This window comes from Sceloporus occidentalis, unplaced genomic scaffold (genome assembly GCF_023333645.1).
Source record: "Sceloporus occidentalis isolate IW3139 unplaced genomic scaffold, rSceOcc1.0.p SCAF_14, whole genome shotgun sequence".
Classification (NCBI taxonomy): domain Eukaryota; kingdom Metazoa; phylum Chordata; class Lepidosauria; order Squamata; family Phrynosomatidae; genus Sceloporus; species Sceloporus occidentalis.
Genome location: NW_028316994.1, coordinates 13,471,727 through 13,498,308, shown reverse-complemented (window position 1 = coordinate 13,498,308; position 26,582 = coordinate 13,471,727). Strand labels below are relative to the sequence as shown.

General features: G+C 42.6%; 1 protein-coding gene across 8 annotated transcripts in view; it reads left to right on the top strand.

The window, feature by feature from the left end:
• LOC149304122 (ATP-dependent chromatin remodeler CHD8-like) overlaps positions 1-26,582 on the top strand; it is a 63,954-nt gene that overhangs the window by 13,964 nt on the left and 23,408 nt on the right. For 4 of the 8 annotated variants that reach the window (XM_089480589.1, XM_089480592.1, XM_089480590.1 and 1 more), the window contains 15 exons: positions 9,733-10,642; positions 15,777-16,160; positions 16,845-17,221; positions 17,313-17,427; positions 17,701-17,898; positions 18,504-18,572; positions 19,104-19,159; positions 20,120-20,237; positions 20,381-20,464; positions 20,968-21,105; positions 22,023-22,144; positions 22,842-23,085; positions 23,794-23,970; positions 24,657-24,800; positions 26,142-26,397. In XM_089480589.1, the coding sequence (XP_089336715.1) occupies positions 9,875-10,642; positions 15,777-16,160; positions 16,845-17,221; positions 17,313-17,427; positions 17,701-17,898; positions 18,504-18,572; positions 19,104-19,159; positions 20,120-20,237; positions 20,381-20,464; positions 20,968-21,105; positions 22,023-22,144; positions 22,842-23,085; positions 23,794-23,970; positions 24,657-24,800; positions 26,142-26,397 (3,250 nt within the window). In that variant the 5' untranslated portion in view covers positions 9,733-9,874. The remainder of the gene's footprint in view (positions 1-9,732; positions 10,643-15,776; positions 16,161-16,844; positions 17,222-17,312; positions 17,428-17,700; positions 17,899-18,503; positions 18,573-19,103; positions 19,160-20,119; positions 20,238-20,380; positions 20,465-20,967; positions 21,106-22,022; positions 22,145-22,841; positions 23,086-23,793; positions 23,971-24,656; positions 24,801-26,141; positions 26,398-26,582) is intronic. The other 4 variants (XM_089480593.1, XM_089480591.1, XM_089480594.1 and 1 more) reach the window with 3 other exon arrangements.

Below are 26,582 nucleotides of genomic sequence, written 5' to 3'. Positions count from 1 at the left end.
CAAACACTATATTCTTGCCAGAATTTGACTATAAAATTGTGCTGGATGACTTCTAGATGCCTAGACAGGCCTTTGTTTTTTTAGACGTGGGTACCGTAAGTGAAACCACGATTACTGATCCTGTGGATAGAGGAGGCAGTCTATAATACAATTAATTATGATGTAATACAACTCCATAGAAAAGGAGTGGGAAAATGTAGTGGTTTTCGGGTCCCATTTTCTATCCTCGAACCACATAGACTATCCAAAAACAAAACCAGAAGTCAGACCAACACCTCTAATTTTTAAGACCAGCTTGTTTGTTTTAATGTTAAACTGAAGGACGAAGGGAGGGCTGATCCTATCTAAAAGGCGTGCTGCTGCTGGGTACTTCCTAGAGAGAAAAATCCCCCTACTTTTGGTTGGTGGAGGAATGGTCTGGGAATATGCAGGGGTCAAGAGCTGCAAAGGTAGTCTTGAAAGAACCAGATGAGGTTCGCAACCCCTGGGTTGCCTGCTTGTGTTCTTGAGTGAACAGTCATGAGTCATTGCTAATTTGAGGGAGAGGGGGATTAAAAACTAATTTGTCAGTTTAGATTTGCATTTTATATAGTGAGTCAAAAGCTTATTTTTTAAGTTTGATTTCTTCATCCACAGTATTGCATGTGGTTAAAAAATTAGAAATTATGGCAGGTTACAGACCGCTGAAAAGTGGCGGTCTGCTGCCACCGCCGGTTGCAGTGTCCGGGAACCGCAGCAGCCAAACGGCGCGGTTCCCGGACGCTGCAAAGAAGGAGCACGAAAATCACACTCCTTTCTGTGCCCTGGAAGAGATACCGCAAGTACTGAAGTGCACACTCGTGGTGTCATTTCTGGGGTGCGACGCGTGGACGCAGTGCGTCTGCTACATCAAGATGGCGGCGGCCGTGTGGAACGGCCGCCGCCATTTCATACAGACTCAGTCCGTACTAGGGTTAGGGGCATCTGGAAGAGACGCCCCTTTCTAACCCTAGTACGTGCTGAGCACGTACTTTCCTGCCCGTTTGTAACAGGCCTATATTTCTTCATCTTCAAATGTGATACTACTTTTGTAGGGGGGCTGAACATTAATCAAACATATTCTAGGGATGTGGGACATAGAAAAGGTTGGGAATCCTAGAGCCACACTTCACCCACCTTTGCTGTAGAGAAGGGGTGCCAATTGCCAGAAGTTAAGGGGGTGCAGGAGACCTTGAGAATCTGCGCACACACCCCATAAAAATTCAGCCGCCCCATACTCCCCACACACTATGCTGTGCAATTGGAAGCAAAAAAATGGACCCCTGGGCCACAAAAATGGCCTTGGGTTTCATGTGGACCATGAGCTACAATATACTCTCCCTGTTGTAGAGGATGACATGGTGGAGGCAGATGATAGATGTGCTATAACTATGTGTGCACAGGCAGCATGCACAAATCTAATTCTAAGGTTCGTGTTTGCTTAAAAAAAAACCAGTATGTAGCACTTCACATTGCATTTTGCTTGTACCAACAGCAGCCAAATATTGGCTCGAAACACAGTTAAGACCCTCAGCAAAGTCTGTCTGAAATCCCTAAGCTATGAAAAACAAAGAAGCCTCAAAGTTGTGTGGGAGGTGGTTTGTCCATCTTTGGAGTATTAAAACTCTGCCATAGGAGCATCTTTGGCTCAGTACCTTGAAAAAGAAATAAAGCCAGTAATTACACAGGACAGAGGTTTACTACTAGGTAATATAACCCCCCTTTTTTTTTAAATACCATTCCACAGGTGTCACCAGCCTGTTGCTCTCTAGCTGCTGTTATCCTGCAACTCCCATCAGTTCTAGTCAGCACAGCCATTGGGGAGGGCTGATGGGAGCTGGCAGTTCAAGATTGGGAAGGCCTCACTGCACCCCTGCCTTATAAGACCTAGGAAACTTAGTACTCTGTGAATGGTTTTTGACTTTGACCCCTATTATCCCCAACCAGAATTGCTAATAGTCAGGGATGGTGGAAGTTGCAGTCCAACAGCATCTGGATTCCCTGTCATTGATCAAATACATTTTAAAGGTTTTGAAGAATGTTTTTGTTCGTTTATCTGAAGCATTTTTGCCTGCTTGTATTCAGCAGGCCACAAGGGGTATCTTTTCCAACCCCCTGTCATGCAGGAATACATAATTACAGCAGTCCTGAAAGATGCCCATCCAACCTCTGCCCACCACCCTCTAAGGCAATCTATTCCACTGTCCAACAGCTATTTCGGTTTTAAAAAAATTTGTTCATAAAGTTTAGGTGGAATCCCTTTTCATGTCATTTGAATTCATTGATTCATGTTCCAATATCTGGAGCAGCAGAAAACAAGTTCGCTCCTTCTCCTATATGACATGCCTTCAGATATTTAAAGATAGCCATCATATCACCTCTCTGCCTTATGATAATGTTCCTACAAAGTAGGCCATTTGTATTCTGTGATTGTAGATAGAGGTGGTGACACTGAGAGAGGAGTAGCCTATGACCCACAGATGAGATTGTGCCTGAGGCAAGATACCGATTCTGGTCTTGCAGACTCATTCTCTTAATTATCATTACTGAAAGGTCAAAATGGGTTTCTAGACAGTTTGGAAATCCAAGATATACTGTAAGCTTTCTGATATCAGCCAAAGTTAATTTAAGTTATAATAATAATAATAATAATAATAATAATAATAATAATAAAAAATAAATTTTTTATTTGTATTTTCTCGCCTCTTCCAGATGGATAAATAAATAAATAATAATAATAAAAGTTTTATTTTTATACCGCCCTTCTTGCAATCAGGGCGGTGCACAACATATCAAACAATCACAGATACAATAAAAATATAATTAAAACCCACATTAAAAACCCGTTCTGGCCAGCTTGCCACTGCTGTCGGGGGGGGGGGGGGGAGACTGCTAACTGGAACAGGAAGGTCTTTAATTTCTTCCTGAACTGGGCCAGGGAGGTGGTCGAGCGGAGATCTATGGGCAGCATATTCCAGAGGGTCGGGGCCGTGATGGTAAACGTCCTCCTCGATGTAGAGGCTAATCTTGCCCCTGGAAGAGGGGTTACAATTGAACAACAACAACAGTATACAAGAATAAAACATATAATATTCATTGTTAAAAACAGTTTAAAGTTTAAAAACAATACATCATCCTAAATAGAAGAGTGGGGTGAAGTCCTTACAAGCGATTAAGTGGGGTAGGCTTGCCGGAAGAGATCATATAATCAAAGTATTTCCAGACTCCTGGGATAGAAGTAAAGCTACCCACTGTGGTGTGTGGTGTTGGACAAGGGCTGTGCAAGACCAGGTAATGGAAACCCATTGGATTACTTTGGACAAGTCACACTTTCTCCACCTTAGAGGAAAGCAGTGGGAAACCCCCTCTAAACATATCTTATGAAGAAAAGCCTATGATAAGGTTGCCTTGTGTTGGAGTGGAAGTGAAGACACATAACGAGAGCCAACATGGTATAATATTTTGCATGTTGGACTACAACTCTGTAGGCCAGGGTTCAAATCCTCACTCAGTTATGGAAACCCATTGAGTAATCTTAAGTAAGTCACATTCTCTCATCCTCAGAGTGAGTCAAAGGCAAACCCCACTCTGGACAAATTCTTGGCAAGAGATTTGACTTAGGGTCTCCATAAGTCAGAAATCGATTAAAAGTGCACAATACCAGTGCAGTTAGAGACGGGTTCACGTTCTATAGCTGATGCTCCCATTTATCTATTTATCTTCATTTTTTATATTTGTATCGCCTGAATACAGTAAAATCTCCTAAGCAGTTTACTACCTTTTAGATGCTTTACATCATTGAACACTTCTCTGAACTCTTTGGTGGACAGTGGCACATACATTCTTTAAATGAAATAAAAAGGAATAGAAAGAAATACTTGCAACAGTTTTTGATAGGAGGGGGTGCCACTTTGGCAAATACACGTATACCTGTCCATACATAGAAGTAAGTGTGTATGTGTGTGTGTCTTCAAGTTGTTTCCAACTTAGGGTGACACTAACATAAACCTATCATGAAGTTTTCTTGGCAAGATTTGTTCAGAGTGGGTTTGCCATTGCCTTCCCCTGAGGTTGAGAAAGTGTGGCTGCCCTAAGGTCATTCAGTGGGTTTCATAGCCAAGCTTGGAACTGAGCCCTGATCTCCACAGTCATAGTCCAACATTCAAACCACTACGCCTTGGTGGCTCTGTGTGTTTATATGTGTGTGTGTGTGTGTGTGTGTGTGTGTGTGTGTGTGTATATATATATATATATATATATATATATGCAAGTATGTATATGCTTGTGACATTTGTACCTATAGTACAAGTGTGTGTATATATGTTTATATGCCTGTGTGTATATGCCTTTCATGTGCAGATGTATATATTCCTGAAATGACTTTGCATATGCCAGCATGCATGTATATGTGAATGTGGGTATTCCTGTGATGGCTGTGCATGTGAGTGTATGCATGCCCGTGTATATGCCTGCGATGTGCATGCCATTTTGCATGTGGGTGCGTCTCTGCGTGTATGGCTGTGTGTCTGTGCATGCATGTCTATGTACATGGGAGAGGGAGGGGTCATTGTGGTCCATTCATTTGCGTCTCTTTCAATGTTTTGCTAAACCAATCAGATCTCTCTTTTTTTGAAAGCCCTGACTCTGTGCAATGGGATTGAAGGATGCAAATGAGCCCTGACCCCAGCCAGAGGGAAGGCAGCCCCTCTTTCTTTCTGCAATGGAGCACAGAGAAGGAGGAAGTTGATTGGGTGGCACACTGTGTCTGGCTAGCTGGTGGGGGGGTGAGGCTGCTGGCGGCCTGGCTCCTCCTCGCATTCTGTGCTGGGCAAGGAAGAGGAGGAGGAGGAGAAAGGAAGAAGACGCTGGAGGCTTGGAGGAGGAGCTGCAGCTATTGGGGCCGGGTAGGATCCAGCATCAGATGGGGGGGACCTGGGATGAAGGGTGAGAAGAATGCCAGAAAATAAAAGGATGAGGTTGGAGAGGTAAGGGAGGGGGCTCGGTGAAAATCAGGGATGATAGAGAGAGACAGGCTGGGGGCTTGGGAAGGACTGTGGGGCTGGCAGGGTTTTGAGGGGTGGAAAAGGAAGGATGTGAAGGTGGAGTGGTGATGACAGAGGACTGGGGGCTTGGGATAAAAGGGTATGGGGGGAACCCAAGATGTGGCGCTTGCAAGAGGGTGCCGTGATGCGATTTGGGAGTGAGGGGTGGCCTGATCTGCAGATGGGGAGGTGGTCAAGAGGTGCTGGGGTTCAGGGGGGGCTGGGATTTGGGGTTAAGGAGGTGGGTGCATTTCTGGAGCTGCACAAGCAAGTGTTGGGTGAGGCAGAGCAGGTGAAGGAACTGCAGTTGGCAGGTGGGCGAGAAATATATATGTCATTGGGGGCTGTGGAGGTGCAGGCAGAAATGGGGGCGAGAATGGGGCGGGGGGGGGCAAAGAGGCCCAGAAGGTCAGGAGGGGGCTGGAAAAAAAAGCTGAGATTTGCAGTTGCTGGAGCTGTAGGACATAAGTGGCATAGGTGGTTTAAAGCAACTACAAGTGAGAGGAGAGAGGGAATCTGGTGTGAAGATGATGGGGTGGAGTTGGGAGAAGGCAGGTGGTTGTGTGATGGTGATGGGGTTTAGAAAAAAGACATGCTCTTGGAAAAGGGGGAAGGCTAGGGTCTCCGTGATAAACTGAATTTGTGCAGATGGCAGGTCAGAGGTGTGTGGAGGAGAGTAGGAGCCCAGGGGGATATTGGGTGGAAGAGACACCCCAGGATGGGGTGGTAAAGGAGGAGTGACAGGTTTGGATAGGTTTTGTTTGTGGTATGTGTGAATGAATGAATGAATTAAAATTTAAACATGGTTGCTTAGTTTGCCAGATTATTCAATAAATGTTTTTGACTACTGGTACCCAGAGGGGCAGAGTTTATAATCCTTCAGGACTGAGACTTGAGGTTTCACTTGATTTAATTCTCAACACTGTTTTTGGCTCAAGTATATCCATTCTTTCTATTGCAGTGTTTGTGTGTGTGTGTGTGCCTTCAAGTTACTTGTTCACTTATGGTGACTGAATTTCATTGGGGTTTCTTAGGCAAGGAATACTCAGGTGGTTTTGCCAGTTCCTTCCTCTGAAATATAGCCTGCTTTCCCTAATTGGGCATCCTCCCAGTCTGCTGGATTGTGATCCCTATCATCCCCAATCAGTCTTTTCCTATTTGAGCAAATGCTTCTTTCTGGAATTTTCACATTGTCCATTCCTGTACTTTTTGCTGATATTTCCAATAGAGTGACTTATTGGTAGGGTGCAGATAAATTTGTATTTAATCACGTTGTTAGTAAGAAAGCCAGGCAGTGTCACAGATTTATATTGACCAATGAATGTTCTTAGATATTTGGAAGGGAGAAGGTGGGTGCATCATTGAAATCACTTCTCACATCCTTAGGATGTGAGTAAAAATTGAAATAAAGATTCCAAAATACCATAAAACATATGGACTGACATTTATCCTGTGGCCCATGGCAACTAGGGGGAAGTAATTGTGTTGCTCACACTTGGAGCCCCAGAGTTGTTTTCTGCTCTGTTCTCTCTAAGAGATTAATGATTTCTGGAAATGAATGTTGAGACCCCCCCCCCCCCCCCAGATGGATAAACTTATCCTGGTGTAACATACTGGGAGTAGAGACAGTGGTTCATTTAAGAAAGGGAGGGCAGTTTCTTGTGTGATTTGTAGTTGATATGAATGGTTTCTCCTTTCTCCTACCCTTTCTGATTCCCAGTGGTTTTAACTGTCAAAAGGCCCCTTTTTCTTTCTAAGCAAGTCCACTAAAATCAAGAATGTTGGTTTGGTGAAGGGGAGAACAGGAGTAGATGTGTATGTGACCATTTTGGTATTGAAAGCAAATTCCTGGGCAGATCTCAATAAAGCTAGGCTTTAAAAAAAAACTTTTCCCATAATCCTCTAGCCTGTGTGGCAGGTGACCTTGTGGGGTAGGGGATTTTGGGAGTTGTAGCCCAAGTTGGGGTATTGGGTTGAGAATCTGCTCAGAGATTCCTCTTCCCAAAATTCCACCCAGGATCCAGTCAGTGAATTTCATAGTTCTGAATGCAAAACAAAGTTGATCCTACAAGCTTAAAGTGTGCCTGTCTTTGAATGTACAGAAGACCCTTATCTTGGCCTTCTCATATTATTGTTCTTTCCAGGACCCATTCAGAATTTAAAAAATAACATGAGGCCACAGAGAGAATATATGCGAGGAAGGGCATTTGCACCCTTTTTTATGCACCTCCACAAAAAACAATAGTCTGTCAGGAGAAATTGATCATTCTTTCTCCCCAAGCTTTTTAGCTTCTTCATATTGTAGGTTCCTTTATTCCTATTTCATGACCTAAATAACCTCAAGGTACCAGATCCTGTTTGATCATGGAAGCTAAGCAGCATCAGCCTGCATATTTAGATAGGAGACCATCAACAAATCTCAGGTTCTGTAGGCTATATATATATATATATAGGAAGGAACTGGCAAAACCACCTCCCAAGTATTCCTTGCCTAAGAAAACCCTATGACCATAAATCGGCATCACCATAAATCAGCAAGCAAACTTCAAGGTCCATACACATATCACTCCATTTCAGCTTATTTTTATTTGATTTAAAGCCCACTTTTCTCCCAAAATAGGGCCTAGAGCTCACATGTTAAAAGTTAAACAAACTGAAACATTAAATGGCAACTGTAAAATTGTTAGGAATACAGATTTAGATTGAAGAAACATTCTGGCTCCTCTTAGGATGTATTGATCTGTCTCTCATGTTTGCTCCTAGAGCACACTAGAGGAAAATATGTGGTCATTGTAATTCGGCTTTGCTCAATAAGGACACTCTAGGCAATGCTTTCTGTCCTGGAGGACAAATATAGTCTGTTGCTTTCTACTGTCCTAGCTTTTCTTTATAAAACACTTGTTCCAAGCATCCAAGCATTATTTCTCTTTGAGGTTTTCTAAATAATAACAATAACTAGTATAGTAGTAATATAATAAGTTTATTATTTTATTATAATATTTTAATAAATTATTATTATTATTATTACACATTTATAGCATATAGTAAGTGTGAATTTGACAAGTTAACACTTGGAAAGCTACAGTTGGAGGACACATTGGCTTACTAGCAGTTACCAGTTAATGGGAGTCCCTTGTAGAATTCCAAGCACTTTTCTTAATCCTCCTACAACATCTTAGCATCCCAGAGTAATATTTTCTTTCAGAATCCACTCAAAACTAGACCTACAATGTAGGCATTCTATGGCATTGCCATCCTAACACAGGCTGGGCAAAGTGCAGTGTTCAGGCTGCATTTGGCTCTTGGGACCCTGTATGCAGCTCCTGAAGTTCCTCGGAGGCCCCAGTCCCCTATTTTTTAAAAAACTGAAGGCCATTTTTGAGTGATTGCCCCCAAACCAGCTAAAATTTGTCAAAATTTGTCAGTTTGCGTCTCCTAATTCTATGAAGCTTCCCAAACCAAACCATTTTTTAAAATGCGTCAAGAAACAACCAAAAGGGCAACCAGAATTGAAATTGTGTCACTTTGAGCAGGTGGGTATGTTTGTGTGTATGTGTCTTCAAATCGCCTATCGACTTATGACAACCCCATGAATTTCATAGCATTTTTCTTAGGCAAGAAATGTTCAGATATGTTTTGCCAGTTTCTTCCTCTCAAGTATAGCCTACTGGACCTAGCATTCGTTGTTGATCTCCTATCCAAGTACTAACCAGGGCTGACCATGCTTAGCTTCCAAGATCAAATGGGATCTGAATCCTTCAGAGCATTTAGGCCCGGAAATTGGGGTGGGGAAACCCACAATATGAGGGATTTTCAAGGTGGAGATTGCCCAAATTTGCTTTTCCAGATAATTTACTATATTTTACTGTACATAACTTCAGGGTATGGTGGGCAGAGAAATGATGAATGAATATTTTTAATAAATAAATAAAAATACTACAGGGTGCATAGAGAGGACAGCATTAGAGTGATAGTTACATTGTAAAAATATTTGAATTATCTTTCAGATAATTCAGATGACTAGAATTCTGAAATTTGGAACTGGAGGGATTAATATCACGTTTGGTCAGAGATATCTTACATTTCGTTTCTGGCTTATTAACAAGTTGAAATAGTCCTCCTTAGACAAGGCTGGATGGCTTAGGAAAATGATGCAGACACACACAAACATACATTTTAAGAGAGGCAAACAGACTAATTCTGATACCAAAGACTAAATATATATGTCTGTCTGTCTCTGTGTATGTTCCATATTGGAAGCTGACACTAAAAAAGAGTCCTCCTTGTACATTTGTGTGTGATACAGCTGTCTCCAACCCTGGTATGCTCCCGATGTGTTGGACTCTAATTCCTTCCTAGGCCTGCCTACATGGGATAACTGGGGATGATGGAAGGAGTGATCAAATTCAACTGGAGAGTACCATGTCGTGACACACTGGTGCAGAAGGACCTTCAGAAGCAATTTCTCTTGCTATTTCATATTAGGGATGCTGCAGACTGTTTAAAAAAATAGACTTGTTGTGTGTTTTATACCAGATAGAAATAGAAACTGACAAGGCTGTGGGATTTAGCTAGGCATAAAAAAACTGTGTCTTATTGGAAGCCGTGCATTCTGGAACTGTGAAAAGACATCTGAGCTTTTGCTTAACACTGATTGTTTCCTTTATTTCAGCCAGCTCTGATCAGCCCCTTCTTTCATAAGGGTCATTCCAGCCTGATCGTGTGACCCTTGGAAATCTGAACTGCAGCTGAAACTGGAAAAATAGGGGGAAACTGCCTCCCCTTGTCTTAGAGCTCAGACTCTTCCTTCTGCCATGGCCGACCCCATCATGGACCTCTTTGACGATCCCAACTTATTCGGCCTGGACTCATTGACAGATGAGAGTTTTAACCAGGGTGCCCCGGACCCCATTGAGGAGGCCCTGGGGTTGCCAGGTGGGGCCTTAGATTCTCTGACCGGGGGATCCAAGGAACAGCAAGCCCCACCACAGCCGGAATCTGCCCAAGTACAGACTCTACCCCTCCCAGATGCACAAACTGAGGCTGGACCTGAACTGTCCCAGCAGGAACAGCCAGGACTCCTACAGGCCTCCCAGGATCAGGAAGTCCTCAGCCAGGGCAACCCATTCATGGGTGTGTCCTCCACGACCACCACGCCAGCTGTAGCCCCCTCTTCAGCTGGGGGGCAGGCAGCTGTTACTACAGTGCCCACTTCTGCTGCTCCTCCTGCTGCCCCAAAGATCGTCATTTTGAAGGCACCTGCAGGCAGTTCGATGACAGGTGCGCATGTGGCCCAGATACAAGCCCAGCCCATTGGAGCAGCCAATGGGGGCAAAGTCACCTTTGCCAAGGTACTGACGGGCACCCCTTTGCGACCAGGTGTTTCCATTGTCTCAGGCAATGCGGTGCTGGCCACCAAAGTGTCCCCCGGAGCCGGGACCCCTACCACACTCCATCGGCTGGTGCAGCCTGGCCGACCTGTCAAACAGCTGGTGCTGCAGCCTGTCAAGAGCCAAGCTGCACCCAGCACTGGGACCACACCACTCAAACCGGCTGTGACTCTGACCTCCACTCCAGCACAGGTGAGTTGGGCACAGCAGCGGAAACTTGTCTCTTGACCTGAATGGAAGTTTTGTTCTTATTGTGATGTATGTACCTGTCAACTTATACTGAACTCATAGGGTTTCCTTAGGCAAGAAACATTCAGAACAGTTTGCCATTGCCTTTCTTTGAAATATAGCCACAGCACCTGATATTCCTAGGTGAAACTCCATCCAAGTACTAACCAGGCCTGACCTTGCTTAACTTCCAAGATCAGACAAAATCTGGTGCCCTTCAGGGTATTAATAATAATTATTATTAATACCCTGAAGGGCACCAGATTAATAATAATAATAATAATAATAATAATAATAATAATAATAATAGTTTATTCTTATATACCGCTATTCCTTATACAAGATCATAGCGGTGTACAGTTAAAAACAGCATTAAAACAGGAAGAATAACGATAAAAACATCAATATCGACATCTAAGACCATATAAAAACATCAATTCCTGCAAAATACCAAATCAATAAAACAACAGAATAATACAAGTCAAGCTCATTGGGGGAAAGCTTGGCGGAAGAGGAAAGTTTTTAGCAGCCTCTTAAATCCCTCAAGGCAGGTGACGGTGCGGAGCTCGACGGGCAGGGTATTCCATAGTCTAGGGGCTGAGGTAGAAAATGCCCCCTGTGTTGCACTATAATGTGCACTCGGAATAGACAGAAGATGTTTCCCGCCCGACTTGAGAGTGCGGGGCAGATTATACGGGGAGAGGCGGTCCTCCAAGTACCCTGGGCCCAAGCCATTTATTATTATTATTATTAACCTTTACTTATAAAGCGCTGTAAATTTACACAATAAATAATAAATTTTATTTCAATTTCCTGCCTCTCCCAATGGATCAAAGCGGGATTACAATCATAAAACCACAATAACATCTAGATTACAATAAAATATAATCACTTAAAAATACAATTCAGGACGATAAAAAAATCATCTACCGTGCAGTATTACAGCCAAAAGTAGGATTTTCCTTAGGTTCTTCATAGAAGATCGGGTGTCTAGGCCCGCCGGAAGAGATCCATCTTTAGTGCCTTCTGAAAGCACCAGGTTTATAGCTTTGAAAGATGCTTTTACAAAATCACTATAACTGCCAGGCTGTCTCCTTCACACATTCTGAAGTATTTATTTTATTTTGTGTATTAAAATAAAATAATCATTTCTCTGCCCACTACACCCCCAAAGTGATGTGCAGTAAAATATGTTAAAATGTTCTTTTAAAACGATACAATTTTTAAGGCATTTTAAATACCAGTTTTTTAAAAAACCAAAGCTTAGATGAAATACAACAGTTTGATGCACCTGCCAGATGGTCATTGAAAACAGAGCCTACTGAATTTCCCCATAGGAGTTAGTTACCTTTAAAAAACACATCTTTCGTGTTTCTCAAAAGTAATTAAAATAGTTTAATTTAGATTTTTTTAAAAAAAAATAAATAAAATGATAAGGACATCATCTGTATGCAGCAACGTGAGACACAGCAAAACGAAAGATACAGATTTACAGAGTTGGGTATTACTTCCAAGGGCCATCTAATCCAACCGCTTGCCAGCAAACGAATCCACAGCTAAAACGCCTCTGGAAGGCAGCCACATAAACTCTTTGAAACTTTCCAACAATACTTCAGTTTATAAGGGGGTGCACTCCACTATCAAACAGCTCTTATTGTCAAGACATTCTTCCCAAAGCTAAAATCTGTCTTTTAATTTGAATTTGAAGTTGGTTCACGGGTTGTCCTCTGGAGGAAAAGAAAATATGAGCCAATGTAGTTTTAATCTTTTTTTGAAAGGCAAATTGGAATTATAGTAGGGTCCCCGTATCTCCAGGACTGGTTTCACTTACCCATACATATATATATATTTAAAAGTTCTTTATAAATACTTTCTAGGTCTTCCAGTGTGATTCTGTGGTATGCTTCCATCAGAAGTTGACTATGGAGTTATGCTGGAGGACCTACAAATGCCTAGAGCACTATTCTCTTTAGGAATTCCTAGGCCCTCCAGTGCAGCTCTTATGTTCAACTTCCTCCAGATCTCATTCATTCCAATACAGTTTCTATTATTATCTGTGGGTTTGTGTTACCATAGTAAGTCTGGGAATTTATTTCCCATGGATATGGAGGTCGTACTGCATTATAAGTAACTGGTTATTTGTAAGTAGTTGCTTGCAGATTCTGGCTCATAGGAAAGTTCCAGATTTGATTTTAGGCATCTTCAAGGGGAAAAAAGTTTTGGACATATGTTTCTGATTAGATTCAAGGTTAGAGTAAGAACTCTTCTTTCTTACATGCTAGATTTCCAAGTACAGGAGCTTGATCGCATTTTGAAGCATTCAGACATGCAACTCATTCCACACTTGTTTGCACACCTACATTTGAAAGTGTACAGTCCACATGCTATTTTGAGTGTACACTCGTCCCTCGACATCTGCGGCTTTGACTTTTGCGGATTTGATTATTCACGGATTTTATGAATATGTTCTCTCTAGGAATATCTATTATTATTTCCTCCATCATAACTCTATAGTCATCTTTAACCAAAAGTTGCACTGAAGGACCTAGAGATTCCTAGAGAGAACACTTAGGTATTTGTAGCTTCTCCAGCGCAATTCTATGGACAGTGTCTGGCAGATGTTGATCACAGAGTTGGAGGGATGAGTGCAGTTCAACTATAGGTATGTCTGTGGGAGAGAAAAGTCCATAGCATTTTTGATTTGGGGAGTGGGATATCAAGATAGCTAGAGTTCATAGCATTAACTGCTTGATCGAAACATTTGCTCAAGGAAACTTTTAAATTCTATTTCATTTAAGTCAAGAGAGCTTGGAACTTTCATTATTATCAACAGCCTTATCAGCAGCAACATCATTATTTTGACATAAAAGTAGAAGTGCCAAGGCTTGGGAAAATGTGAGAGCAAAGGCTCCCTCCCCCTCCGGAAGCATTTTTTTACTGGAAAAATAGGGGGAAATGAATTATGGAATATTTTCTTTAAGAATGATGAGTACAAGGTGTAACTTCAAGTATTTACTTGAAAAAAATCCTAGAAACTATGTAACAGGGCAGCTTTTATATAAGACTGTATACTATTCCTTTGCAATTGCTGGTCTTAGTTTCTTTCTCTTAGTTCTTTTTACGGGAATGAATACTTTGTCTGCTTGACATTCTAGAGGACTTGTATGCCTTTCCAACTTAGAGCAACCCTAAAGTGAATTTATCAGAGTTGTCTGGAGCTGAGAGTGTGTGACTCTGACAAAGCAACACTTTTTTTTTTTTACAAAATCTTTTTATTGCTGCTCGGCCCCACATTTTTCTTGTCCTCTGTCGAGCTGGGTGGTTTTAGCAGCATTAATATTGGAAGGATAGAGAAATATACACTTTTGGTGCCAGGTTGTAGCAATATATCTGAAGTAAGCAATGCACCAAAGCTTGTGCTGGGAAGAAAAGATATTCTACTTCCTTACAACAGGCAAAGTAGATAACAGCTGCTCCAGAATCCCTTACTGAGCATGCGCGAACAGCAAAACATAGATAAGGGGGACAAACAGTTTAGGCTGCTTCACTATCTAACCCCAACTTATTAAAAAGCATAGATTTATAAATCTGGCTTCTGAAATGGAAATAATAAGCAAAGTGGAGGCTGCGGGGGGGGGGGGGGGATCCCTGAATGCATTTTGGAGGAAGCTTTCAAGTGATATCTAAAAGGTTCAGAACATTTTTGTTTACTTATGCAAGGCTTAACTGACCTGGTTATTTCATTTTACATATGCATACTATTAGTTTTGAATAAAAGGTTTGCTTAAATGTGTTGAACTCTTCATTTTTTGTGGTGTAGGAGCCCATCTTTATTCTTTCAGTATTATTTCTGCCTCTGAAGAAATACGGCCCAGGAACACATCTACTTTTGTTAACAGTGGAATACTTGTACTATCAAAACCAAAGAGGTTCCTCTTTGTTTAGGACCTTGTAGCTCCATTTCTAACAAAAATAAAAATTATAATACTTAGTGGTAGGGGAGAAACCCCAGTCATCTAAAAACAAACAAACCAAAAGCACCCCCACACATGACTTCAGAATTTCTAGAAGTTTTACATCCTACATTTAGGGATGAGCATTTTCTTCATAAATGGCTGAATTGGTTCTTGGATGTTCAGTTCCAGCTCTGTAGAGATGCAGTTGCTTTTCTTTCATTTCTGTCTGAGATGGAGGGAAACATGGAAATTGCTGCGGGTATTCACACTTACTTTTTTGTACCAATGAGATCAGAATCTCTGCAGCGATGTAATCCTGGATTGATGTTCCAACTCCATTTGCCATGATTGAATCTCTCCAAGGCATTTAAACTTGGTCCAGAATTCACACTGGCGCCGCTTCACATCAGCATGGAAGCGCCTCATGACTGGGAACAATCCCAGCAATCTGGATTGATTCAGTAGTGCACTCACCCTACAGTTCTGGCCCTGTTAAAAAGATATTATTAGGTACTCGGTGCTAAATGCACCAGATTAAGTGGGTACAGTGCGCCCGTATCATACGTGGGCACCTTTTATGCAGCTGTCAGCTTACGCTGCAAGCCACACCAACGGGTTTGCAGCGGTGTGCATGCACTGTGCCATGAGTAATGCACAAACCCCATTATTTTCAATGGGGCTCAAGCATACACACTATTTGCCTTACGTGGAGGAGTCCGGAACGGATCTCCTGTATTTGGGGCCAGTGTAAATGTTGCGGTAATAACCCAGTTCCACACCGGGTTATTTCCATAGTGTGAATGCCCCCCCCCCCATATCTTAATTGTCTAGATAGAGAAATCTTCATAGCTGACCTTAAATTCTTCAAACACTCGCCCAGCTATGCAGGATCTGATGAAGGCTTACCAAAAAGCCTTGACTGTGTGCTAGGGTGCTACAGAGGCCACATGTGGCCAATGGGCCATGGGTTGCTCAGCCTATTTAGTCCAGATTTCTATATCGTCAGTATAGGTCAGACAGAGTCCTATAAGGATTCCCACCATCACAGATAACATATAGACATCTAGAGGTAACATATAGCTATCATGGCTAGTAAACCTTCATAGCATTCTCTTCCATGAATTCTATTTTCTCTTTTTTAGGGAGAGTCAAAACGCATCACACTGGTTCTCCAGCAACCCCCAGCAGGTGGAGGCACCCCAGGGCAACGGCATGTGGTTTTGGGCAGTCTGCCAGGCAAGATTGTGCTCCAGGGAAACCAACTAGCAGCTCTCAGTCAAGCTAAGAGTGTTCCAGGACAGCCCGCCAAGGTGGTCACCATCCAACTCCAGGTTCAGCAGCCTGGCCAGCAGCAACATCCGAGCGGCCAACCTGGGACTCAGAAGATCCAACTTCTGCAGCAGCCCCCAGCTAGCACCTCAGGACAGCAAGCGCCCCTGAACGTTTCTTCAGTACAGCAGGCCCAAGTGGTGGGTGGCTCAGGACAGAGAGTGACGGTTCCACTCAAGGTCGTGCTTCAACCACAGGTAAGGAGTTTCTTATGATAGCTTCCCACCTGTCCATCTCTAACATCAAGTGTGAGAACCTTCTACTGTCCCACTGCTGTGGCATTAAATGTGGGAAACTTCATAGTTCCTGTGGAAAGTTTATTTGTCTAATCCCAGTACTTGACACCACTACTACCCTTGAATAACTGATACAGTTGCAGAGAAACATTGTGTCCAAACTCAAGCATTCCAATATCCAATAGGCTGGGTAAGGAGAAAGGACATCTTTTCTTCTGCAACCCACCCAGAAAATTGGCCTAACAGGCAGAATGATCTGTTCTTATTCTACCAGCCTGCTGTATTTCTGTACTGGCCACGCACAGTGTGAAGATTCTCCATCTATATTCAGGATAAAAACAGGTTGAGGTTCTGGGACAGCAAAGGGGAAGAGAGGCCAGCTGTGGATTGCTTTCAGGCTACAAGTTTCCGTCTCCAGTTCCAAAGGGACATGGGGAGCACATGTTTATAGGATAAAGGATGTAGGAGGAGCCTAGTAAACCAGAAATACTAAAACCAAAAATGTCTAGATTATCATCAGAGATATTCAGAACTCATCCAGCATCTTAGAATTCTTAGGACAATTAGGGTCTATGGACAGCTGACTAGTCATCATTAGAGATGCCATTACATCACATTGACAGATGCCAATGTCAACCTTTACAGGCCAGCTCATCACAAGGTAGTTCTTCAGGACTCTCAGTTGTCAAGGTGCTGAGTAGTAGTGAGGTAGCAGCCCTTCCATCCTCTAGCGGGACGACCCGGAGCAGCTCGGATGAATCCCGTAAGCTGGAACACCAGAAGAAGCAAGAAAAGGCCAACCGGATTGTAGCGGAGGCCATTGCCCGTGCCCGAGCACGGGGTGAGCAGAACATTCCCCGTGTACTAAATGAAGATGAGCTGCCCAGTGTCCGGCCTGAGGAGACAGGGGAACGTAAGCGACGCCGGAAGGGTGGAGGTGAGCGGGTTCCCAAGGAGGAACGCCCACGAAAAAGCAGGGGTCAAGGAGGATCCAGCAAGAGCAAAGGCCGGGGGAAGCCAAGGTAAGGGATTTTGTGGCAAAACCTCCCTCAGATATTCATCATATTTAGAGGAAGGTGGCTGTGAGTTCAGCCTCTTTTTATCTTATTGTAGCACCATCACCCCAGTAGTAGGGAAGAAGCGAAAACGCAATGCTTCTTCGGACAATTCGGATGCAGAGGTTATGCCAGCACAGTCTCCACGTGAGGAGGAAGAGAGCAGCATCCAGGTGAGATCTGGAGGGCAAACAGTTTGGAAACATTCCACTGTAAGCCCCTGACTAACATGGTCACTGGCGGATTCTGGGACTTGCAGTCCAAGAATAACTTTTCCATGCCTTGGTTTATAGCTTACATCTTTAGTTACTGTAACATTTCCAAATGATGTTTCAAATTTTTGCTACACCATTCACTCCCCTGAAGATTCTTGCTATAGAGGAATAAAGGGATTGACTTTTTTGCCTTAAGTCTCACTTGTGGGACCTTGTACTCCTTCTTCCCAGCAGAAGCGGCGTTCGAATCGTCAAGTGAAGCGAAAGAAATACACAGAGGACTTGGACATCAAGATTACGGATGATGAGGAAGATGAGGAGCTGGATGTGACAGGACCTGTCAAGACTGAGCAGCCCCCAGCCCCAGAACCACCTGCCCCAGAACCAATCCCTGAAGGGGAGACACTACCTTCTATGCAGTTCTTTGTGGTAAGGCTGCTCTGGGTGCTTCCGATGGGGCAGGGTTCCTCCTCCAATCGCAGGATGGTTTGGCCAAACTAGAGTACATGGAAAGTGTGGCAATTGTCAAATCCGCATCATCATGTTAATAAAAACTGTAAAGTGGAAAGCATCTGTTATATAAAATGCATCAAGAAATAAAATTCACAGCAACACAAGTATAAGGAGGGAAAACATGGATTTTAAAATTGGAAGTCCACACACTTGACCCAGTTTGTACAACACACTAAGGAAAGAATGAGAAAACTGGCTCCTTGTATTCTGAAGAAGCCCCTTACAGTGGAAGTAGGGTTGCAACATGAAAAAAAAGGATGAGGCTCCTGTCATGCAAGCTCCTTCCACACAGACATCTAAGATATAGGAGCCCTGTCTTTCTTTTCACATGGCTACTCTTAGTAAGAGTAGTGGGCAACTAGTGAATTGGGAAGATGAGTTTTCTACTGCTAAGATTCGAACCCTGGTCTCTGGAGTCATAGTCCAACACTGAAATCACTTACACTGGCTCCCAGCAAAACTACCCTTTACCATTTTTGAATGACCACTCTTCTTTCTCTCCCTCTCCCCACTTCCAAAAGGAAAACCCCAGTGAAGAAGATGCTGCTATAGTAGACAAGGTGCTCTCCATGCGGGTGGTGAAGAAAGAGGTGAGAATGGCTTTATTTGCATTTGGGAAACAGGCTTTCCTGTGATATACAAACTGCTACCTTTTTTAATTACTTAATTTCCTCTGGAGGGATTCACTTGCAGAAGAGTGACTGAAGGCGATAGTGTCCACCCTTTAATGCGTTCTGCAAATGGATATGCAGTGGACTTTAAAGGCTGAGCAATTTAATGACATTAGAGTGCATGCCCCAATACTACCTCTTTCAAAACTAAAGCAATTCAAGTGGAAGCAGTCTATAGTTGAAGAACAGTGATGTGGGGGGGCAGGGATGACATAACCTGTTTGCTCAAAATCTCCATGGAAAGTAGGTGACATTGTTGGATGGAGGAAAGTCTTGCCTATATTATTAAATATGTTTTGGGGGAAGATCCCTTACAATCCCCCATGCAGAAGAAATAAGTGATGGTTTTAGGTTTCAGTCTTTAGTCTCTTCTTCTGTACCTGCCGCCCTTGGTACATCTCTTTTTGCCTGTTAGCACTAATTCGACTTCTCATTTCCCCTTGTCCACAGCTCCCCAATGGTCAATTCACAGAGGCAGAAGAATTCTTTGTGAAATACAAGAACTAGTGAGTATGGACGAGCCATGCTTTACTACCTCTGCTGCTTTGTGAGGGCTGAAAAATACAGGTCTCACCCTCTGCAAAGACTATTTGTGCTTTATATTCTGTTTTTCAATTTAATTAGGGTTGGTTTTTCAGTCATTTAAAATCAGAGAAGGAAGTATCATTACAGAGCAGTAGTTAAGAAGGGTTGAAGTAAAATCAGGGAGATACAACTTTAAATTCTGACTGGTCTTTGTCTGTCCACTTGTCTGTTGTTTCCATTTGATATCACACATTTCCTTCTCAGGGGGTTTATATGGGTTTCCTCTTTCCACTTTAGCCTCACAACAACCCTATGAGTTAGACCCAGTGGAGGGAGGGAATGATTGTCCTGTAGTCACCATGGCTTGGTGGAGTCTGAACCCAGGTCTTCCAAATCTCAGTTCAGCTCTTGAAATTCTTATACTGCACAGGCCATACAATTCCCTGGGTGCCCTTAGTCCATTGTCTCCATCTCTTATCCCAATAGTGTCTCATAGGTTTATTGTAATTTTAAAATGGAAAGGGGGAATCATGTTTGTTTGAGTTCTTTGAAGGAAAGGTTGGCTATAAACAGAATAAAATTAAAAATCTGTGCTCAGGGATGTGGTGGGAAGAACAGGGCAATATGAGGTTTGATGATAAAATCCAGGTTCTAGGTTCTTTTCTCCAGTAAGAGATACAGATAGGATGAAGGCAGCTGTTCCTCCAAAGATTTTGGACTACAGTTCTCATCCCTCCTAACATTTGGCCATGTTAGTTGGGAGTTATAATTCAGAACATCGAGAGGGTGTCAGGTTGGGAGAAGACTAATGTAAGGGTGGACTGATGATTATCATAATGGATTATTTCCACTGTGCCAAGAGTATTCTGTTTGTTCCATTGTATGCTGCTTTCTTTATCACCCTAAGGGTTCTTAAGATATCGTTCTCTTCCTTCCTCAAGCTCCTACTTGCACTGTGAATGGGCCACAATTGCTCAGCTAGAGAAGGACAAGAGAATACACCAGAAACTCAAGCGTTTTAAGACCAAAATGGCTCAGATGAGACACTTCTTCCATGAGGTACTAGAGGGACAAAACACTTGAGAAAAAAATCCTTAGCAAGCCAGTTCCCTGCTTGATCCCAGCTTCCTTCTGACAGTTGTGTATGGGTCTGTCAGAGTATGCACAGCCCTGCCCACACCTAATGCATTCTGTTCCCATAGGATGAGGAACCTTTCAACCCAGACTATGTGGAGGTGGACCGCATCCTGGATGAGTCGCACAGCATTGACAAGGATAATGGGGAGGTGGGTTGATATTTTGCAGTTGGCTGATGTATTGCTTGTTGGAGAATCCCTTTGTAAGGAACTGATAGCTACCATGGCTATCTACCTGAGTTTTGAGGTCTGCTTTGAAGGCTCTTCTGTCTGTGTCCTGCCACCGTCAGAGGCAGAGTTGACATGCACATGAAACAATGCATAGTTGGTAGTGGCACTAAGATTGTGGAAAGCTATTACCAGGGGATTTGTTCCTTCTCTTCCTGTACCTAGACAAGCACTGTAGACTTAACACATTCAGCTAAACCTTTGATTGTTGACTGCTGTTGTTGATGTTTTAAATTGGGCTTTTTCAGGTTTAATCTGCTGTTTGTGCTTACATAGGGTTTGGTTTATTTATTTATTTAAAAATAAATCTTGGTATTTTAGGAATACAGGAGAGTGAATCAAAAGTCTATTTAATAAATAGAAGGATGCCCTTTAAAACTAGGATTAAATTTGTCTTATGTGTTTGTCTCTTGAATGTGCTGTAGCCTGTGATCTATTACTTGGTCAAGTGGTGTTCCCTCCCCTATGAGGATAGCACATGGGAACTCAAAGAGGATGTAGATGAAGGGAAGGTCCGAGACTTCAAGCGTATCCAGTCAAGGCATCCTGAGCTCAAGCGAGTGGTAAGTGGTAGTAAGTGGGGCTATGGACATCTCTTTGCCTCCAAATATTGATTCATGGACCTCTTTGCTGGTCTGATGTACCTTCTGTTTTTATTGTAGTGGTGGTTTCAGTATTGTACCATGTTGAGACACCTGTTGACACTTTGCTATTGGAGATGGATTTGCTCACACACCCACATTTATTTCTGCTTTTAAATTTTATCAAAACTGAAAGATGTGCATTTTGAAGTTGGGAGCTGCTTCCTTTGTAGCTGAAACAACCAGGGAATTCTGTGTGACTGCATGTGTATCGTAGTACCTGGGCATGCTTTGCTATCTTTTATGTGATTTTAACATGGTTTTTATCTTATTATGTGTTATGACTTTGTTCAAATGCAACACATTCTGTCCCAGTATAATTTAATTGTGTGCACCCTGCCCAATTATCCTCACAGTAAACCCTTCTTAGGAAAGTTAGGCTGAAAGGGAGGCCAACTTGAAGACACCCAATAAACTTCACGATTGTGGGAATTAGCATCTGGATCTCTCAGCTCCTAATCAACCACTCCTACCACTAGACCCTGCTATTTCTACATCTGTTTCTTTTTAATGACTGGTGCGCAGGACCATGAACACTAACCTGCTAATTTTTGATCATCAACCCTGGAAGCATTTTGGGAATTTGTAATTTGACTTTTAACAGGTTTTCCTGTCCCCTCCCCCACCATACATTTGTTGTTTAGATATGATTTAAAATTTCTTTTTGCAAGATCATGGTCATTTGTGTTGTTGGTCTATTTTGGATTTACTTTCAAAATGAAGGTGATCCATCTTTGAAGAAACAGGTGCAAACTTATCCTGTTTTCAGAGTCACTTCTTTAAGTTCTGTTCTGACAGTTACAGAATCTCATCTCTATCCCCTAAAAATTATTTTACAGGCCCGTCCCCAGGCAGGTTCCTGGAAAAAACTGGAGCTGACTCATGAATACAAGAACGGAAACCAGTTGCGGGAATATCAGTTGGAGGGTGTGAATTGGTTGCTTTTCAACTGGTACAACAGGTGAGACTATGGGAGGGAAAAGAATAGAGCAAAGTCTGTTCTTTTCCATCACTGTTGATGACAGGGCTATCCTCTGTGTTCTGTGTGCTGAATCAGAGGTGGGATAGCTTTGTCTAAGATATGTTAGAAGTTGCGGATTCTCTATGGCAGGGGTGGGAAACCCGTGTCCCTGCAGATGTTTTGGACCACAGTTCCATTTGTCCCTTACCATTTGCCATGGTGGCTCAGACTTCTGACATTTGAAGTCCAAAATAACTGGAGGGACAAAAGTTCCCTGACCTTCAAAAGAAAGCTCAAGGAATTAGGGAAGGCAGTGACACCTGCCTCTTTCCCCCTCTCCCAATTTTTGAGAATTCTTATTTGTTCCATCCCAGCTTCTGAGATGCTAACAGGCATATGTCACAATTCTACATGATTCAGTGTAGTAGACTTCCAGCATATTTTAGCACAGACTACTTACTGCCTATAAGTAAGCCTTTGGAGAAGCTTTCAGCCTTTTGGAACAAGAAGAAAAAACATGACAAATCTAGGAAGCCAACAAAAACGGGAAGTCTCAGTTTCAGCCTTTATGGAGGTTGACTTCAGCCCTTGCCCTGGTTTTAAGGATCCAGTCTAGTTAGTAATATTCTTGTTCTGGAGATTTGGGGAGCTGAGTGATGATTTGCTGCTGATTACTCTTTCTACTCTCCTCCCTCAGGCAAAACTGCATCCTGGCTGACGAGATGGGTCTAGGGAAAACTATCCAGTCTATTGCCTTCTTGCAAGAGGTTTACAACGTGGGCATCCGAGGGCCCTTCCTGGTCATTGCCCCTCTCTCCACCATTACCAACTGGGAGCGGGAGTTCAACACCTGGACTGAGATGAATACCATTGTGTACCATGGGAGCCTTGCCTCCCGCCAGATGATACAGCAATATGAGATGTACTGCAAAGATTCCCGGGTATGGAAAGGCATTGGATGATGATAATTCTGCAAGGAGATCAGGATTATAGGAAAAATACAATATAACAGTTTTTAAAAATGAAACAAAAAAACTAAACGGATCTCACTTTCTGTTGCTGTCCCCCAGTAACAAAAGCAACAGCAATAGTAGTAGTAATAGTAGCAATAATAGTCATAGTACTAATATAGTAGTAGTAATAACAGTAGTAGTCATAATAATAGCAACAACACTAAAACAACAGCAGCTGTTCACAAGTGATTAAAAGTTGCCTAAAGGATTAAGTAGATGTTGTTTTGTGTATGAGTGTTTTGTGTCTGGAGAGGGTTCTTAAGGTTATGTATTGCCATTTTCCAGCGATGGAGGTGGAAGGCAGGAAAAAGACTGAGAGGTTGCTCCCTCTGGTGGCGACTCATTCAAGTCTGCTTTTCCTGCCTATTTCGGAGCAAGAGATGGAATCAACCCACATTATAGGATATTCCCACCTACATCGCTATAAATGAACATATCACAGATAACAACCAGTGTTCCTTTCCACCTCTTGTTCAGTAGCTTCTTTGCATTGCTGGTTGTGTGTTTTGTTCCACCAGTCAAAGGAACTAGCAACATTATCCAATAAAAATATATAAGTCTTCCTGAAGAAAGCAGAATGGAAAGATGCTTAATGTTTCTGTACTATGGATGTGTTTCTCTTTTGTTTCCAAACAGGGACGCCTGATCCCAGGTGCCTATAAGTTTGATGCCCTGATCACCACTTTTGAGATGATCCTGTCAGACTGCCCTGAGCTGAGAGAGATCGAGTGGCGTTGTGTCATCATTGATGAAGCCCATCGCCTTAAGAACCGCAACTGCAAACTGCTTGATAGCCTCAAGCACATGGACTTGGTAGGGGCAGCAGATCTTTGCAGGCAGCCAGGCAACAATTACAAGAGTTGCAGCACTCTTGAAACCAAGTGTCTAGCCCTTAAGGTTTAACAAGAGAAACTTGGAAATGTGGGGGTGATTCCTGCCCAAACCTCAAGTGTTTAGTTTAGTGTTTTGAGGCTTCACTCTCATCTACCCACTCTCTATGTGTAGCAGAAGAAATTGCACACACCCACTTTAAAAAATAACAATACCTGTTTTACTTTTGTTAGAATCACAATATTGGAAGGAACCGTACAGTAGTCCAACTCCCTGCCAGTTTAGGAACCCACAGCAGTTACTGAGGGGGAAAAAGAAAATTGCAACTTCTAGGGTTCATTAAAAGCCAGGCATTTTCCCCATGCCTTACTAACTCCCTCCTAGTTCTGTAGTGTCCCCCCACTCACTGGCCTTAGCCCATCACCATATACTTTGTAAGGCCCTAGAACTCAGGATGTGAACATCTCTTCTGATGCTATTTCACTTGTTGCATCTTTTGTTGTTATAATTTTTTTTATATGTGGGTTTGTATTTTGTTTTGGTTTTTTTAGATTGGCTTGTGGATATTGTATTTTTAAATAACACGGTTACTTGCCTCAAAAGCAGATAATGAATCTGTAAATGGTTGCCATCATCTGTTGGTGTCTTCTTCCTTTCCCTCCCTCTAGGAACACAAAGTATTACTGACTGGCACTCCACTCCAGAACACAGTGGAGGAGCTCTTCAGCCTCCTGCATTTCCTTGAACCCTCACAGTTTCCCTCAGAATCAGAGTTCCTCAAGGATTTTGGTGATCTCAAAACTGAGGAACAGGTAAAGGGGTGGGGGGAGGGATATGTTCAATTGCTGAACCATTGTTGGTTCCACCCCAACCTTTGTGTGATCATCCATCCACATCTTCTAACTTCACTTTTTGGGATGCTTTCAACATCACTTTAAAATCTTGGTGATTGTTGTTGTTGTGTGCCTGTGACTTGTTTCTGACCTATGACATTGGGTTTTTCTGGGCCTGAGACCTTGAATCCTGATCTCCAGAGTTGTAGTTCAGTGCTCAAACCACTGCATCATGCTTTCAGTCTTTTATTTTATTAAAATATTTACATTGCAGATATAATGTGTTGTAATGGTTTGAGGGTTGTAGTAGGACTTGGAGAGACCGGGGCTTGAGTACCTACTCAGCCATGGGAATTCACCAGGCGACTTCTGGCAAGTCATACTCTCTAATGGCAAACCTTCTAATCATGCCAAGAAAACACTTAAGTTAGGGTAGCCATAAGTTGAAGTTACTTGAAGGCATATAATAATAACAAATTAATATCCTGTCCTAGATCAGAAGAAAATCAAGGTGGCATAGAAATAAAATCCATTTAAAACAACTTAGAACAGCTTTAGAAGACTAAAATAGAAAGGAATAGCTTACACTGTCTGCAAGCATAATGAACAGTTTAACACTTAAAATCAATTTGAATCCATGCATGTGGACAGATTTGAGGAAAATAATTAGATTTGGGAAAGACAGAAAAGTTTTTTTAAAAAAAAATCATGTACCAATTGGGCATCAAGGGAAGGATTATTCTACAACTAGGGTGTCACACAGCAAGGCTCTTTTTTACATCCTCACACAATATATTCTTTCTGCCAGTGGCCATGTTGTTTGGGAGATCCTGAGAGTTGTAGTCCAAAAATAACTTTTCCAAGTTCAGGGCTCTTTTTACACTACCCAATTACAGTACTGTGAATTTGCTTTAATTACCATGGCTCCATTCTGTGAAATTCTGGAATGTGTCGTTTAAAGAAAGGTGTTTAGAATTCTCTGCCAGAGAGCTATACTGCCTCACCAAACTACAAGCCCAGGATTCCACAGAATGCTGACATGGCAGTTAAAATGAATTCATAGTACTGTAAATATATCATGTGAAAGGGCCCCTGACTTTTCAACTTTTCTCTCCGCAATGTCTTCCCTTCTTTCCAGCACCAACCCAACTTATGTTCAGCTGCATCCCATCTCTCTTGATGTGTTCCTTTCATTTTGATGGTCACAAAAGCTAAACAACTTCTGTTTTCCAATGCAATATGCCAGGTGCCAAAGACAAAGAAAATGGGAAAGACTCTTGCCTCCATATCCTTTAATCTCTGCTCTCTGTCACCATCCAGGTTCAGAAACTGCAGGCCATCCTGAAGCCCATGATGCTTCGGAGGCTGAAGGAGGACGTTGAGAAGAATTTGGCCCCTAAACAGGAAACCATCATTGAGGTGGAGCTGACCAACATCCAGAAGAAGTACTACCGAGCCATCCTTGAGAAGAATTTCAACTTCCTATCCAAAGGGGCAGGACATAGCAACATGCCCAATCTCCTCAACACCATGATGGAGCTGCGCAAGTGTTGCAACCACCCCTACCTCATCAATGGTATGTTTTAGAGGAGCAAGAGGGAGTGGGATGCAGGTGTGCAGGGGAGGGGGGGAAGAGAGGGATTTTGACACCATTTTTGAAAAGGCATGTGGCAGCCTTCCTCAGGGAGCCAATGTGGCTTAGTGGTTTGAGCACTGGACTGTGATTCCAGAGACCAGAGTTCGAATGCCCACTCAACCATG